General features: G+C 34.9%; 1 protein-coding gene across 1 annotated transcript in view; it reads left to right on the forward strand.

The window, feature by feature from the left end:
• The window catches only part of WNK1 (WNK lysine deficient protein kinase 1), a 122050-nt gene that overhangs the window by 46178 nt on the left and 58860 nt on the right, over positions 1-17012 (forward strand). Inside the window, 3 exon segments of the mRNA XM_037514591.1 lie at positions 4819-4991; positions 6948-7168; positions 9187-9344. Coding sequence (XP_037370488.1) covers positions 4819-4991; positions 6948-7168; positions 9187-9344 — 552 coding nt within the window.

Below are 17012 nucleotides of genomic sequence, written 5' to 3' on the forward strand. Positions count from 1 at the left end.
TCATATAAGGATTTGGGGAAGCCCTATACAGAAAATCAGTCATACTTAATGTTAACTTCCTAGTGTGCAATACTGGTTATATAATTTAAGCTACTATTAAAAAGTACTGTATTATCCTTTATAACATTCCAAGTTTCAGCTACTGTGGTCGATATATTTTCCATCAATTCCTAACTATGGGTGAATAAACAAATTTAAATAAATTAATTAAAATTTCATAGCTCACTCTTACTAAAGTTTTGAGTCACCTCTCTTCAGACTATACATTTTCAGGTACACTGTTAGCAATTTTTATAGATTCTTGTGATCTTAAGCATTTAAAGTGTTATGTGACTTGGGGCCTCCCTGGTGGTGTAAGGTATTAAGTCTCAGCACTGGGAAGCTATCAGCAGCCATTGCAGCATGAGTTCCATCCCCAGCCAGCAGTTAACCCACATGGTGCAGCAGACCTCTCCTGTCTCACCTGCTTCTCCACTCAGGAGTGTATTTCATTGGATCTGCCTAAGGTGTATATATATATATATATATTAAAATTGCATACTATTATTTGTAGGTAGAATATCAATTCTTTTGGCTCAAGTGTTTGCTGTCTTCTAATTGAGACTAGATTAACTTCACAAATTTTTAAATGGTTTAAAAGTTTTCTTAAACTATAATAAGATTAAGTAATGTATAAGGGAATCAATAAGCAATCAAGATTTTTCTTTTTCTATGTAAATTTTCTTTAAATGAGAAACATTTACACATGTATGGATTTTAAGAACACATACTGAGAAATCTTATTGTTGATATATGTAAAGCCAAACAAGGTGGGAAAAAAAACTCTTGCCACTGTATTCTACCAGGTATTTTGAAAAGTTTGATTAAAAGAAAAGCAAAAAACATTCCTTTTAAATGCAAAGATGAGCATGTAGGAATGTAAGTATAATCTCTAAGGTTTAAAAACTAAGAAGAAACTAAAAACTAAAGTAGAAAAAGTATGGATTGATACTTGACTTTTCTGGGACAATGGCCAATCTTTTGACTAAGAGGCAGCATGGTTTTACTGTCTAATCTGAGTCTAGCTGAAATGTTAAGCCCAAGCAGGTATTGGAACTGAGACCCAATAAGTTGATCCTTGAGAAGTTACATCTTTAATGAAAGGACAGACGAGAAAAATTGAGTTTTCAGTCAGGGAAAAATGACAAGTTTCTCCAGGCCAGCTGAAAAAAAATTTACCGTGAGAATTCATAAAATAAAGAACCTGCATTCACATATGTCTGAGATTCAAATTTGAACTGATTACATGGAGTCTTTTTTTTTTTTTTAAAGATTTATTTATTTATGCATACAAGAACTGGGGTACAGGCTAGAGGTACGGTTGGTGAGAGGATTCACTAGAGACAGAGCCAGGGAACAGAACAGGCAGATGACTGAAATACACTGCTGAGGGGAGCAGCAGGCGAGACAGGAAAGGTCTACTGTGCCATGTGGGTAGCTCCCTGGCCACCTGGGGATCGAACTCATGCTGCAGTGGCTGCGGATAGCTTCATAGGTTGCGTCATAACCCTTTGCGCCACCAGAGAGGCCCTTTATTTATTTTTTGGATAGATAATATACAGGTTATATGACGTGAAATTCAAGATATAATTTTTAAACATGATATAAAGTTCAAAATGAACAAAGACTCTGAGAAGTCTCGCTTTCCCTATTGTTCCTCTCCACATTTCACCCAGAGGCTATGGATTGCTTCAAAGTGTGGTACTTAACCCCTTGAGCCACCAGGGAGGCCCTGATTACATGGAGTCTTAACCTAGAGTAGTAATATCGCTACGTTACTTGAACAACTGAGGATATTCAAACAGACAAACCACTGTGTAAGATACCCATGTTCTGTATTGCAAGCTACATGTAGAAACACACCATCATGAATGAGTATCAGCAGCCAAAACAATATGCAAAATTAGATCCTCCATAACTCTGGTAAAAGTAAATTGAATTGAGCTCTAAAGTAAGTTATTTTAATAGACTCAAAAGACTAAAAATAAAAGCTAAAACAACAAAATGCCAAGATAGTATTGGAGAGGGTAGTTGAATGTTGATTTGATAAAGACCCAAAAAGAACTTCAAGAAATGAAAATGCATTGCAATTAAAAACTAAATGACAAGTAACAAATGCTGTCTTTCTCAGTCATCTGGCTCCAGATACTTCAACTTGTCCTTTGGTTCTCTGTACTTTTGGAAAGGGATGTGTTAGGAGAATAACCCAGTATGAAATATTTCTCCTGCTAGGAATCTGAATCCTTCTGGACAGGGTATGTCACTTTGTAGGTGGTTGTGGCACATAAAGTTTAAAAAATTAATATGTGCTTCTTGGGAAGAAGGATTGTTGTGGAACAGCATGTATCTATACTGTCTCAAGTAGTGTGCCTTTAGTTTTAGTTCTTGATAATCTGATAGTTTTAGTTGATGTAATTTCCACTTTATGAAAATAAGTCACCTCATTAGAAAAAAGAATAGCCAAGAAAGTTTAAAAGATAAAGCTTTGGAGGTATTGCAGGAAGTTCAGTCCTATCAAGTAGAAATTATTTTAAAACTACCAGCAACTAAGGAAGTGATATTAGTGCAGGAATAGATGATTTAGAATAGAATAGAGACTCCAGAAGTAGAACTTATATGAGAAGAACTGATTGTGTATCAAGTGGTATTGAGGTTATTGGTTGTTAAAAAAATAAGTCACAGCTACTCCTTCTTTTACCCAACAAAATTCCACAATAAATACCAACACATGTGGCCAACACAAGTTATATTTTAAGTGAGGAAATGAGATAGAAAAATTATGGCCTCATATTTGGAATAAAGACTACCTACTACAAGTAAAAGGTAGATATTGAGCTACTGTAAAACAACAATACCTGTAAATCCAAAAACATAAGCAAGGTGAAAATACCACAATTTGAGGAGATATTGTAACTCATAAAACCAGTAAAGGAATTCCTACAAATTAGATAAAGCAACAAATAATGATTGGACAGCTCACAGGAACCTCAAATAGCTTGCAAAGAAAACAGAAAAAGTTTATTCATCACTTATAAGTTATTCATAACTTATTTTTGATGCTGAAATATGAATTAACAACACGATTTTTTATAATCATTAAATTGACAGAAGTTAATGTTTGTTAATACCAGTTGTCCTTCCCATTCCTACCCCTTATTCTTGAAGAACCACTACCCTGAATATGGACATACTATTAAAAATTTATAAAATGATGTCAATACATACATTCTTTGGAAACTTGCTTTTTGCATTGTTTAAGATCAACCATGATGGGAACATTACAAGGGAACATTACAGGATAGCTACCATATTATTGAAACTTAGCCTGGTTCATTATCACTGCTGTGCTGTTACCCATTCTCTGACTATATTACAGTTTATATACTCTTCTACTGATGAATCTTTAGTCTGTTTCCATTTTCTGCTATAATACTGAAATGCAATTCCAATGTTAACCTTCTTGGACAACATTTAAGAGTCTCTGAGACTAGAGATTATTAAATTGGGATCCACAAACTTCCTTAAGTAAGGTTTGTGAGCTAGTGTGAAAATAAATCTTTATTTTTTATTAACTTTAAGTTGAAAAATGAATGTATACACATAATAGCATTCAGCATACCTGTGATTTTTATCACTAGCAGAACTGGCTATTTCTGTATCACATACAGTATTTGCAGATATCTCACACCATCATTTATACTATTCATTACTTTGAATTATGATAGCTAGATGATCTTCCAGTTGTTAGTAGGATGCCCTAGTAGTGCATATTATATCAATTATTTATCACAAATTAAAAATTTTGATAACTTTCATTGTAATTACTTTCTTTTGTAATCCTGTGTATTTTATTATGGACTTAATTACTCTAGCCTTTACTAACATTCAGAAGAGACAAAAAATATTTTAAGAACACTTAATAAGAGACAATGGCTGATAGTAGTATTGGTGGGTCATAGAATAAAGGCATCTTTGATTCTCATAGGTATCAACAAATGGCTCTTCAAAGGGACTCTACCTATTTACCTCCTAAGAGCAAATGGTATTATCAGATGGGAGGGACAATTAGTTACTTAGATAGTTTTAGATTATATTATTATTTAACTGTATGAGGAGCACATTACTTTATTGTATGCCTGAAATATTTCATTCAAATATGTATTTCTTGCTTTAGCAATATAAATATGGTAGAGATCGTTTCCTTTTTAATCTGTAGGACAATTTAAAAAATACATAGGCATACATATATATAGGACATTACCAAGGGAAGAACAACAAATTCTAAGTACTTTTCCACATTTCATCTCAGATAAACCTGGTAGGTTATTTAAATCTTACTACAATCCTTTGAGGTAAAGGTATATACTCATAAAGGAAATTCTAATCCAAGCACAGACAGAACTGGAATTTACCTTTAAATCTTTCTTCCTCCTAAACCCATACTGATCCATGTTAAATTGCATGTCTTTAGCAATAGATGACTTATTTGGATGTGGTAAGTTAACTGTCCCTACAAAACTGTATTGTGTCTGAGGCATATATTAGCAGTAAAAATACAGAGATAATCTCAGGTATGGCCTTGTAACCCAGAGATTTTTTTAAATACACATTGGCCTGTTCCCATAGTGACAGACTACTTAGCTGTTAGTAGTAATTTAGTGTTACATTGTTCTTGTTTCTACAGTATGTTTAGCAGCCAAATGTAACTGTGTGATTTGGCAAGTTTTTTTAAATCATTTAAATCACATTCTGTTTTTTGTTTTTTGGTTTTTTTTTTAGGATCGAAAGTTAACAAAATCTGAGCGGCAAAGATTTAAAGAAGAAGCTGAAATGTTGAAGGGTCTTCAACATCCCAACATTGTTCGATTCTATGATTCCTGGGAATCTACAGTAAAAGGAAAGAAGTGTATCGTTTTGGTGACCGAACTTATGACATCTGGAACACTTAAAACGTAAGACCCTCAATGCTATAAAGCTGACCCAGGAGTATGAGATAACTTGATTTTACTTATTTCAGGCTTTATCAATCCCACTTTTTTGCCTAGTATATTAAACTGGGAACAATCCCTCTGTTAGTATATTAGCACATTTTCCTGTCCACAAAGTCCTCTAGCATATAAAGTGACCTGATAACTATTTATTGGTAAGTATTCAAATGAAAAGTTATTGTAAACTAACCCTAGTTGCTTTATCTCGCAGTGATTGGTCTTTCTAAAATTGAGTGGGTAGGGGATCAAAAATCAGATGACAAGGTAGCCCTCTAGTGGTTAAAATGAGGTTGAAGTTTATGGAGAAAATTCAATGTCAATTATATGAAATTTCAGTTTCATAAGAAATACTTGTAATTCCATTCCCACAGCATCATAAGTTGAAGCCAAAACAGCTAGATCTATCTTACCTTTCAGGAATACAGATAGCTTAAATACAGAAATTCCCAGTTACCTATTATTAAGAGTATTAGTTAAGAGCTAGACTATGCCTCTGGATTTCATGTCTCTTTGAGTAGCTGTTTTTTACTCAGAGAGAAAACTACTGTAAATTATGTATATGAATTATCTCTGTGGTATTTATTCTTTATTAATTTCTGTAGTTAATACTACTGAGCCTTTTAGTCTCAGATTCTTGAAAAATAGCTTTCTATCTCCTGGATGTAGTCACTTGTGTGTGCCGTTGGATGCTCAAGATTAACACAGTGAAAAGACAATATATTATTTCCCCCTTAAAAATTTTCATTTTTCTTATCCAACTTCTCTAATTATATTTATGCCGATGTTATTTTCATAGTCATCTGGGCTTCTTATTATTCACAGATCTGTTTCTTTCACAAGATTGTGCTCCCTAACACTATGCCTACAATTTGAAAAGTGTTTGAATAAATTGTGTGTTAGTAGTTCTGTGTATATCTGCATCTTCAGACTCTTTTCAGTGGTTTGGGTTTTCAGTGGTTTGTCAAAAGTCTTGTCACTTACACACCCTACAAGAGTATCCTAATTTTAAAAGTTACATTGAAAGGCTTTGGGTAAAAGTGGGCTAACCCCCTCTGAAAGGGCCTCCTCTGACCAACAGTCCAACAGTTTAAAATGTGGAATATGATTAGTCTTTTTTCAATATTTATTAGCCAAGCTTCAAAGAAAAGGTACCCTCTAGATAAAAAGCATAAAAGTAATTTGAGGTAAAAACAATATATTGGGATTTCACATCAGATACAGGGTAAGAATTGTCCATGCAGAGACAAAAGAACTTAAAACTCATTAGAAAGGGGAATTGGAATTTAACCTGTGTGAAAAAACTAAGTTATATGTGAAGAGGGAAAACTGCACCTCAACCAGTGAAAGCTATGAGGAGTTTTGCCCCTTTGCCCTGGACTTTGGACTCAAAAGGAGAATTCCCTATGAAAAATAGAAATTTTAGGGCCTGCCAGGTGGCGCAGGTGGTTGAGTGCTGCTCTGTGAAGCTGTCCTCAGCTTCTGCAGTGCCAGTTCCATCCCCGCTGGCTGAGGAGCAACCTACATGACAGGGCAGACCTCTCCTGTCTTGCCCGCTGCTCCCCTCAGCAGTGTGTTTCAGTTAGTCTGCCTGTTCTGTTCCCCCACTCTATCTCTGGTGAATCCTCTCACCCTCCCCCACATCTGGCCTGTGCCCCGGTACTTGTATAAATAAATAAATCTTTAAAAAAGAAAAAGGAAAAAAGAAAAATAGAAATTTTAGCCATGGTCATATGTCAATGACTCAATAATATTATTATTCTGTCACCTTTAACTTCACTAAAAGTAACGTTTAAGGTTACTGAATCTTAGTATTCTAAATTTGATATTCCCATCTCAGTTATGCTAGAATTTAATGAAATTCTTCAAAGCAGTAAACTCATATCACTGATAACCTGTTTGGTATACCTTGCCTTTTTCTAGGTACCTGAAAAGGTTTAAGGTGATGAAGATCAAAGTTCTAAGAAGCTGGTGCCGTCAGATCCTTAAAGGACTTCAGTTTCTTCATACTCGAACTCCACCTATTATTCACCGAGATCTTAAATGTGACAACATTTTTATCACTGGCCCTACCGGCTCAGTCAAGATTGGAGACCTAGGTCTGGCAACCCTGAAGCGGGCTTCTTTTGCCAAGAGTGTGATCGGTATGTTTCAGATGTACCTTGTAGCCTTAAGGCTTTCTGACATTCCTTTTATTTAGAACCTAGTTCTTGTAGAGCATTTATTATATGAAATAAACCTTCAGAAATCCACAGCTTAAACCCAGAAAATGATCAGTTCTATTTATGAGATGTGGCTTTCTGTTTCTAGACTCATCTTGAAGACTAATGATGCTCTGTAAAGTTAAATGAAGAGAAGGTGAACTTTGTTGACAGAATCTTATATAACTATCAATCTTAGTGAACTATTCTGTTGATACTTAGCATTATATACATATTTACATAATAGAATGTGTTACTTTCTCCATAAAAGAAATTAGATTTATATGGAGTTTAATAGCAGTCTCACTTTCACATATTTATATGGAGTTTAGGAGCAGTCACTCACTTCCAAAATAAGTATGTTAGATATATATGTATATTTAAAAATGTTTGTTAAAACTTTATTGTAGAATGTGGAAATGTCATAGTTCATTCTGAAAGCTTGATTTTTATCAGTGTTTTTCTTGTTGCCCTTCAGAAGTTATGATACATAAAACAGGATTTTTCAACCTCAGTACTATTAATAATTTGAATTAAAAATTCTGTCAAGAATAACAGCTGTCTTGTGCATTGTAAAATTATTTGTTTGCATTCCTGGCCTCTAATCACTAGATGCCAGAAGCAGCCCCATATTTTTACATCCAGAAATGTCTCTGGATATTAGTGAACGTCACCTGCATCGCAAAATTGCCCCATCGAGAGTCACCAATCTGTAAACGACAATGCTGTCCTTTCAGACTTTTAACTATATATTAGAGTGTTGAAGCTGGGAAAATAATTAATGCTTGTTTTGGTAAGTTACCATACCTTGAAGAGGATATAAAAATTTGAAAACTTGAAATTTTACTTTACTCTCCCCCAAAAGTGATAATAATAAAAGAAACCCGTTAGTTTTTAAGTAACCAAGAATCCTGTCAATTAAAAAAAGAATAGTACACCAGTAGTTTACACATCTCATAAAGTAGTGGATCACTGGACTGTTGTATAACTTGAATTTGGAATGCTGTTTTTACATCTTCTTACATAGGTTAACAAGAATGGGAAAGGAGTTCTTTCAAGCAGAATTTCCTTTTTCCCTTCCTTAGAGGAAACATTTCTTTGATTGTCGTTAACATCTTAAAAATCTCTGGCTCAAGAGCTTTTTTGTTTCTTTATTAAGTCATAGAATACAAAACTGTTGTTGGAAATGTCCTTCATTTTGAGTTATCAGACTCACTTTCTTTGCAAACATTAAAAGACCTGGTCTGTGGGAACATCCACTTTGTACCTGTAACTCAGTCTGTAGTTGACTCTTATTTGTGAATATGAGCTTGTTTTTTGCCTGTAGGATGTCCTTCACTATCTTCCTTATGTGTATAGTAGGCTTATTTGTGTTCTGCAGGTGGGATGATAAGTATGTGAAGAAAAGGGCTCTGGTGAGTGGCCTTTATAGACAATCACACTTTATTAATTTAAAAAACATTAAATATGGGTATTTCATTGCCAGGACTCCGTAAAAGTGAAACTGATCATAGTGTCAATGGCAAGAGACTAGCTTTAAATAAAAAACTAACAACTACCATCCTGTAGGGGGCAGACAAGTATTTTGATCTTTTTTCACCTGTCAGTCTATCTTACAAATAGTTGCCATTTTATGTTCTTTATTCCTTACTAGTCTTTTACCTTTTCCTTCTGTTTTCAGTATGAATTATATCAGTTTATCCTTTATCCAGGAATTTATTTGAATTTTCATAAATAAATAGACACTTGACTCTGTATCAGTTTCTTATAAAGACCTTGCAGTGGAAGATCTGTAAGGTATTTGATGGAGCAGCCTGACTAAAAAGATTTCCTTCCTCTCCCCCACCATACCTCACCCCTTTGTCTCTCTTTCTCTCACAGGTCAACCCCTCTGTGTGTCCCTTATACAGTAATGACTGCAACTTCCTCTCACATTGAGTTCAATTGTTCTTTTAATTTAGGTACCCCAGAGTTCATGGCCCCTGAGATGTATGAGGAGAAATATGATGAATCTGTTGATGTTTATGCTTTTGGGATGTGCATGCTTGAGATGGCTACGTCTGAATACCCTTACTCAGAATGCCAAAATGCTGCGCAGATCTACCGTCGCGTGACTAGTGTAAGTCTCCCCCTTACTGATTGGTTAGCTTGGGTCACATCTGGCAAAGAATCCAAAGCTGGGTAACATCAGCTATGCAAAAGAGAACAAAAGTAGAAAGCATATTGAGGTTATCAGGCAAGAGAGAGTTGAGGTATTTTATTGCTCGTGATATAGTGAAAGCAAAGAGAAAGATAAAAAAGCACTAGTTTATCATGGACTCTCTTTGCCTTCATTTAAGCAAAGAAGCCAAAGGTGTGTGAGGTGAGAGGATTCATTTTGAGTTAATTTTTTTGTGTGGCATGAGGTGTGTATCCAACTTCATTCTTTTCTTGGTACTCCAATTGTCCCAGTACCAACTGTTAAGAAAAACTATTCTTTCCCCTGTGAATGGTCTTGGCACCTTTGTTGAAAAGCAGTTGAGTATAGGTACATGAGTTTATGTCTTGCCTTTCAACTCTGTTACATTGATCTGTATTTCTGGATTACCATTGCTTTATAATAAGTTTTGGATTGGGAAATGTGAAGCCTATTTATTCTTCAAGTTTTGGCTATTTTAGGTTCTTTGAGATTGCATATAAATTTTAGAATTAGCTTGTCAATTTCTGCAAACATGTTAGCTGTGATCCTGCAGACATGTTGCATCTGTCGATCAATTTGGGCAGTATTGCAATATAACTATAGTAAGTCTTCTGTTTCATGAACCTGCATTGCTTTTTTACTTACTTAGATCTTTTGTTATTTCATTCAACACTATTTTATAGTTTTCAGGGTGTAAGTCTTGTAATTTTATTAAATTTGTTCCTAAGTAATATATTTTTTGTAATGCTGTTTTTTTATTTTCAATATTTGAATACTTTTTTTTGTATATTGATTTGTATATTGAGCTGAAATTTAGCTGCCTTACTGAAATAACTTATTGTTTGATTTTAGTAGATTTTCTAGGATTTTATAAGATCATTTCATATGCAAATAGTTATTTGAAAAATAAGACTTGGTAGTTGATACATGCTTTACCTATGAGAAAAAGTAGAGAAAAAAAAAGATCAACGCTTAGCCAAATTAACAGTTAAAAAACTAAGACTGGGAAGTAGTTAACTTCTGATTTAAAAAAAGTCATTTTTGATATGTTATATTCCAGTTCCATTGTAATTATATAATCTGTGTATGTGAGAGGAGATGAACACACAATTCTCAACTTTTTAGTGAAAAACTATGAGTTTTCTTATTTGAAAAAATTAGCTGTTGGAGTAATTAAATTTCTTAAGTACTTTACTTTTATGGTTTTACTTTTCCTAAAGGTAATTTGCCCCTTTTTTCTAAATTGGTTAGGATTTTATTTCCTTTCATTATCATCATTTTGCTAGAAGTGACAGAATGGTTGATAATTAAGATTGAATTAAAACAAGTAAGAACTACCCCATTGTCTTTGATAGATCTTATACAGATCCAAATATGTGGATCTTAACATTTTTTCTATCACATCAGATTACAACAAACTTATCAAACCAGCTCATATTAATTGATTTTTCCTTAATCTTAAAGATTTGAGATTGGAGGAAAGGAGGGACACAGGAAGTTACATATACCTGGAATTTAAATTGGTTCACAAAATATTTAAGCACCAGATCTATGTTTCCTAGTACTGCCATAACAAAGTACCCCAAACTGGGTGTTTTGACCAAATAGAAATTTATCAGCTGATCTCACAATTCTGAGACCAGAAGTCCAAAATTAAGGCTTCAGCAGGGTGAGACTCCTTCCTTGCCTTTTTAATTTCCAATAGTTTGTTGGCAGTCCTTGGCATTCCTTGGCTTGCATCTGCAACACTTCTTTGTCTGTCTCTGTTAACAGATGACGTTCTCCACTCACCTGTCTATCTCTGTGTCTCCTTTTGCAAGGATACCAGTTACATTGGGTGAAAGGCCCATCCTGTTCAAGGATGACTTCATCTTAATTAATTACTTCTGCAGTGACTCTGTTTCCAAATAAGGTCACATTCTGAGGTATTAATGGTTAGAACTTTAACATACCTTTTTGGAGGACACAATTCATAACTTATAACAGTTATGGTTTCATCAAACAAATTCTGCCATGCCCTTTTTTTCAGATTCTAGGTATATGAATATCATTGTTGTTATTAGGGCATACTAGGGGAAAGGAAATAAATAAATAAACTGCACAGTTATCATGTTGTATAAAAGTATGTTCCTTGATAACATACTTTTGAAGAGGTGTGAACCTATACACTGAATCACATACAGTACTGTAAACCATGCTTTACAGTGGCAGAATTGTTGAAACAATTGCAACAGACTGCAAGTATTCAAAAAGCCTAAAATATGTACTGTCCACTTCTGAAAAAAAAAATTGTTAACTCTTATTCTAAACATGTCACCAAAACTTATAAAAAAAAATTTTCTCTAAAGAGAATCCTATTTACTAAACTACAAAAGTGGTGATAATGTTCTATTATAGTACTATTAGTTTCCTTCTGTACAGAGTAGACACTAGAATCTCTGTGCAAACAAGTAGTACTTAAGTTACTAATTGTTAAATTATTAGCTCTGAAAATTTGTGGGCAGTCTTTTTTCTCTGTGATGAGAACATAAGGTTTTAATGTAAACTGGACATATTTATTCTTGTTATTAGCCTAAGAATAAATAACACTTTAAAGAAACTCAGTGTTACTGCTTGAGATAATCATTCTGGATTTTATTTTTTATTTTTTAATTTTTTTAAAAAAGATTTATTTATTTATTTACACAAGCACTGGGTACAGTCAGAATCACAGGAGGGTGAGAGAATTCACCAGAGCCAGGGCGGGGAACAGAACAGGCAGACTGATGAAGAAATACACTGCTGAGGGGAGCAGCAGGCGCAGCAGGAGAGGTCCGTCACGCCATGTGGGACCCTCGCCGGTGGCCGGGGATCGAACTGGTGCCGCAGAAACTTCGGGCAGCTTCGCAGCCCAGCGCTCAACCACTGCACCACCAGGGGAGACCCCATTCTGGATTTTAAATACAAGATTTTATAAACCAATAACTTTTATTTACCTTCCAGTGTGACAATGTTTTGATACCAAATAGACTAGGGACATGAAATATATATAAGATAGCCATATATTTAAATTCTCTCAGCCACCAGCTTTCTTTGTTGTTCTTGCATTATTTCTAATTTGAAAATGAAGTAGATTTTGTCAGGTACAGCAGACAATTAGCTCTGGTCTTAGAGACATTGACTAGCCTATCTTCATTATTTATTGGTAAGTGTTTCTCATTAATCTGGTGAAGTTAACACCTGATTACTTTTCTACAGAAATAAAATTTGGTACTTTAAATGTGTCAGGGGATCATGGAGTTTTAAGTTTCTTTATATAAGATGAAGTATCAAAGTTGCCTTTCTGTTTAAGAAATCAAATTAAAAGTTATATACGGGCCTCCCCGGTGGCGCAGCAGTTGAGCGCTGGGTTGCGAAGCTGCCCGCGGCCTCTGTGGCGCCGGTTCGATCCCCGGCTGCTCCCCGGCCACCAGAGGAGGGTCCCACATGGCGTGCAGACCTCTCCTGCCACCCGCTGCTCCCCTCAGCAGTGTACTTCGGTCCTTCTGCCTGCTTTGCTCCCCGCTCTGGCTCTGGTGAATTCCCTCGCCCTCCTGCGCTTCTGACTGTACCCAGTGCTTGTATAAATAAATAAATAATCTTTATTATTGATAGCGAGTTTGTGAGTTTGATCCCCATATAGGAGGCTAACTGTGAGTTTGATCCCCAGCCAGGAGGCTAATCCACATGGCACAGCAGATCTCTCCTGTCTCAACCTGCTGCTCCCGGTATCAGTGTATTTCAGTAGATCTGCCTGTTCTGCTCCCCACTCTGTCTCTGGTGAATCCTCTCATACACACACACACACACACACACACACACACCTCTGGCCTACTCCCCAGTTATTGTCTACATAAAGAAAGAAAAATAAATCTTTAAAAAAGGTTTTTAAAAAATAAATTAGTGGGCCTCCCCTGGTGGCGCAGCAGTTGAGCGCTGGGCTGCGAAGCTGCCTGCAGCCTCTGTAGCACTGGTTCTATCCCTGGCCGCTGGTGAGAGTCCCACATGGCGCGCAGACCTCTCCTGCCACGCCCGCTGCTCCCCTCAGCAGTGTACTTCGTCATTCTGCCTGTTCTGCTCCCCGCTCTGGCTCCTGTGAATTCTCTCGCCTTCCCACGCTTCTGACTGTACCCAGTGCTTGTATAAATAAATAAATAATCTTTAAAAAAAATAAAATTTAAATAAATAAATTAGTTTGATTTTTAAGAAAAGGCACTTGAAATTCTAGTAAGTAAATGCATCATTATTTGCAAATGCAAACTCAAGTTCAGTTAAGAAGAAAAATCCCCTTGTTTTAAAGAAAAAAATCTTTGGTGTTAATTTACTAAAAGACCAAGGTCACTGTTTCCATATTCTTAGTATAGTGTTCAAACTGTTTTCAGGAATTGTTCAATGGGTTTTTTAAATTAAGATAAAATTCATAATTTTAGTCATTCTGAAGTATATAAATCAGTGTGTTTGGGTATATTCACAGTGTCCTGCAGCTATCACCACTAATGCCTGATATTTTCAAGGTTTATCCATGTCAAGGGATGAATCTCTACTTCTTTTTTTTATAGCTGAATAATATTCTATTGTGTGGCTTTACCACATTTATTATTATGTTTGACAGATTTTGTTTCCCTTTAATTCGGTAGTTTCTTCTTTGTTTTCTCAAAGAAACTGTTTTTGTTAAACTCTTTGAACCTTATAGCCACCTCACTGGGAACAGGAAGGTTGTGATATATATCATCTTAAAAAATATTGTCCTTGAAACTTTTTCTCTCTCAGCCTTTATTTTGATATTCCACAGTAGATGATGGATGGTTTAATTTACTCTTGATAAGAACCTACCAGTAATTATTTTGTTTCACAGATACCTGGCAGGTCAAAAACATACTCAAATTGAACAAATACCCTCAAATTAAATGCAGGGAATAGTGAAGCTAAGTAACTCATGCTTTCAAAAAAAGAAGGGAATTCAGTGGATCACATCTACTGCTACATTGCTCAAATGAGCCAAACTTGGAGAGGTCAAAATGGAAATCAGGCACTGGCTGGTTTAATCTAGGGAGTTGGAGCTGATTTAAGGAAGAGGTAGAGAAAACTCACCACCCAGCCTGTCACGAGCGCTTAAGGTGGCTTGGACTGAATGAAGAAAGTCATTTAAAGAATGCTTCAGTTTTGAAAGTATTTCACTGGTCAGTCTCTCTGAAGTTTTAGTTTCCCCATCTGCAAAATTGGATGGGAATATATTCATTGTTGCTGTGAGGAATGAAGTAGGTTGTATACGTGAAACTGCTTTGAAAACTGGTACATTATGGAGCTGCTTTGTTTTGTGTAAATATCTACTATGACAATATGGGTAGTAAGTGCCTCCTTTGCAAACCATTTTTAACTTCTAACACAGTTGTTAGAAGTTAGAAGTTGTTAATTTATATGTATGTATCATCTATAATATTGTAAATATTAACTGTACAAACACTGAGAACACTGCTCAACAATATGCTTAGTGCTAGATATAAAAAATGAAGCAAAATCCATGTAATACTTTGTTTTAATATCGTGACCCATATTACCTGTTATTTTTCATAAATACTACTGAGAATTGTGGATTTTTTTACAAAGAATTTATTTTATGAGCCTGATTTATTAAATGTTTATGTGTTTTGTTTTCATAGCACATGACACATTGTAAACACTCAGTAATATTTTGAAGAGTAAATGATTGAATTAAAGGAATTCCAAGTATATAGTCAGAGTTTGGAAGAGTTAAATTTACTGTGCAAAAGAGGAATGAAACTCAGGGTGACTTTTGAAATATTAACAAAATTATCCTACTTAAGTGAAATTGAATAGTAACAGTAGAAACTGAAATACGTATAAAAACAATATGTTTTATAGGATGGGAGAAACTATTTAGTACAAATGAAGCAAAAATTGAGTCAAAATTTTAGATCTAGGAACACAGCTGAAAAAGCCATCTATTCACATGCTCTCTTCCATAGATTCTCAAATCTCATCATAATTATGTATTTCCCCATAATTTTTACCTTATAGTTACTTTCACTTTGTTTTCTGAGATTTCATATGGAAAGCTAATCATAATTTCACTTCTTTGTAGCCCCACTAATGTCTCAAGCAGTTCTTGATGTCGTGAGTCCTTTCTGGTTGAGACTAATCATTTTCAATTATTAGAACTGTTGTGATTTCTAGAGGGAAGGGACTGATAAGCATAATTTTAAGAGGGAGTTGCTCAGCCTTTGTTTTCTTGACCTAGAGGAGACTAAGAGGAACCTAAAAATCATAATTGGGCGTAAAAAACTTCGTGAGGTTTATAAGATATTGCAAAGGCCTGCTGATAGAGATTTGAGGTTCTTTCTGTCCATTGCAGTCTTTTGAGACAATATCAAGGTAGCAGCTACTAGACTTGAGTGATCCAGCCCAGTGACTCTCAAACTCTTCTGTATATTCATAAAAGTTAGTGAGTACCTCCCTGGAAGGTTTTGTTTATTTGCATTATATCTATTTTTACCTTACTAGAAATTAACACCAAATTTTATACATTTGTTTCTACATTCAGTGTGTGTTGCAGTGTATTGTTTTAGCTGAAGTATATGAAGAAAATCTGGCTTCACACAGATAGGTCCATATGAAAGAAAGTATCTTGCAAGCTCCCTGAAAAGGTCTGGGGTCTTCATACCATGGTTTTGAGAATCACTATTTAGATCTTTGCTGTACACAATGCAGTCCTCAGACTAGCAGAATTAGCATCCTGGAGCACTTGCTAAAAATGTGAAAATTTGCTCCCATCCTAGAGCAATTAAATCAAGCCCTGCATTTTATTAGACTCAGAGGTGATTCAGATCTATGTTAAAGTTTGAGAAGTATGAACTGAATTAGTGATCAACTGAGATCCCTTCTTGTTCTGTATACCTTATTTTTGGTTAAATGAACAAAAAGTATGCTAAATAATGTTATACCAAAATGTTATTTGAATAAATTGCAATCCCATCATTCATGGACGTCATCATAGTGAGTTAGAAACTTTAACCTTACATATAATTGCACTTTTTCCTGTCTTATACAGAAGTGAGTCTTTTGTATAAAAAAGCAAATAATAACTCAAATCGTAGAAAAGATGGAATATAGAATGCAAGAAGTTCTTTAAGGCAGTGAGAACTGTGTTAGAATCCTTAGTTTTCTAAGAATACTACAGGTGGCATTCACTTGTGCTTTATTTCTCTCAGCTGTGATATATTATCTATTGTCTGTTATGTGTTCTGGTATCTACAGTCCCTTATTGTGTACTGTCAATTATATATTTTTTTACTGGGAATGCTGTTTTGATTTTGCCAGCATCCATTCCCATCTTCTAAGTTTCAATAAAGAATGAAAAAGGATATGTCATCATTTGATTTTTGAAAATTTTCTCATGTTTCGGGTAATGAGATAAATATGGGAGCTTAACTAAGTGCCTAATTCATGCAATGATTTTTATAATCATAAGCAATAGTGATGATACTATGCTGAGATAAACCTTGAAGTACTGTACTTATGCTTAAGTCTGCTTCAAATGTAAATTTTAGGAATTTTAGTAAGTATACGTTA

Source organism: Talpa occidentalis, unplaced genomic scaffold, assembly GCF_014898055.3.
Source record: "Talpa occidentalis isolate TD23 unplaced genomic scaffold, MPIMG_talOcc4v2.1 talOcc4.16, whole genome shotgun sequence".
NCBI classification, from domain to species: domain Eukaryota; kingdom Metazoa; phylum Chordata; class Mammalia; order Eulipotyphla; family Talpidae; genus Talpa; species Talpa occidentalis.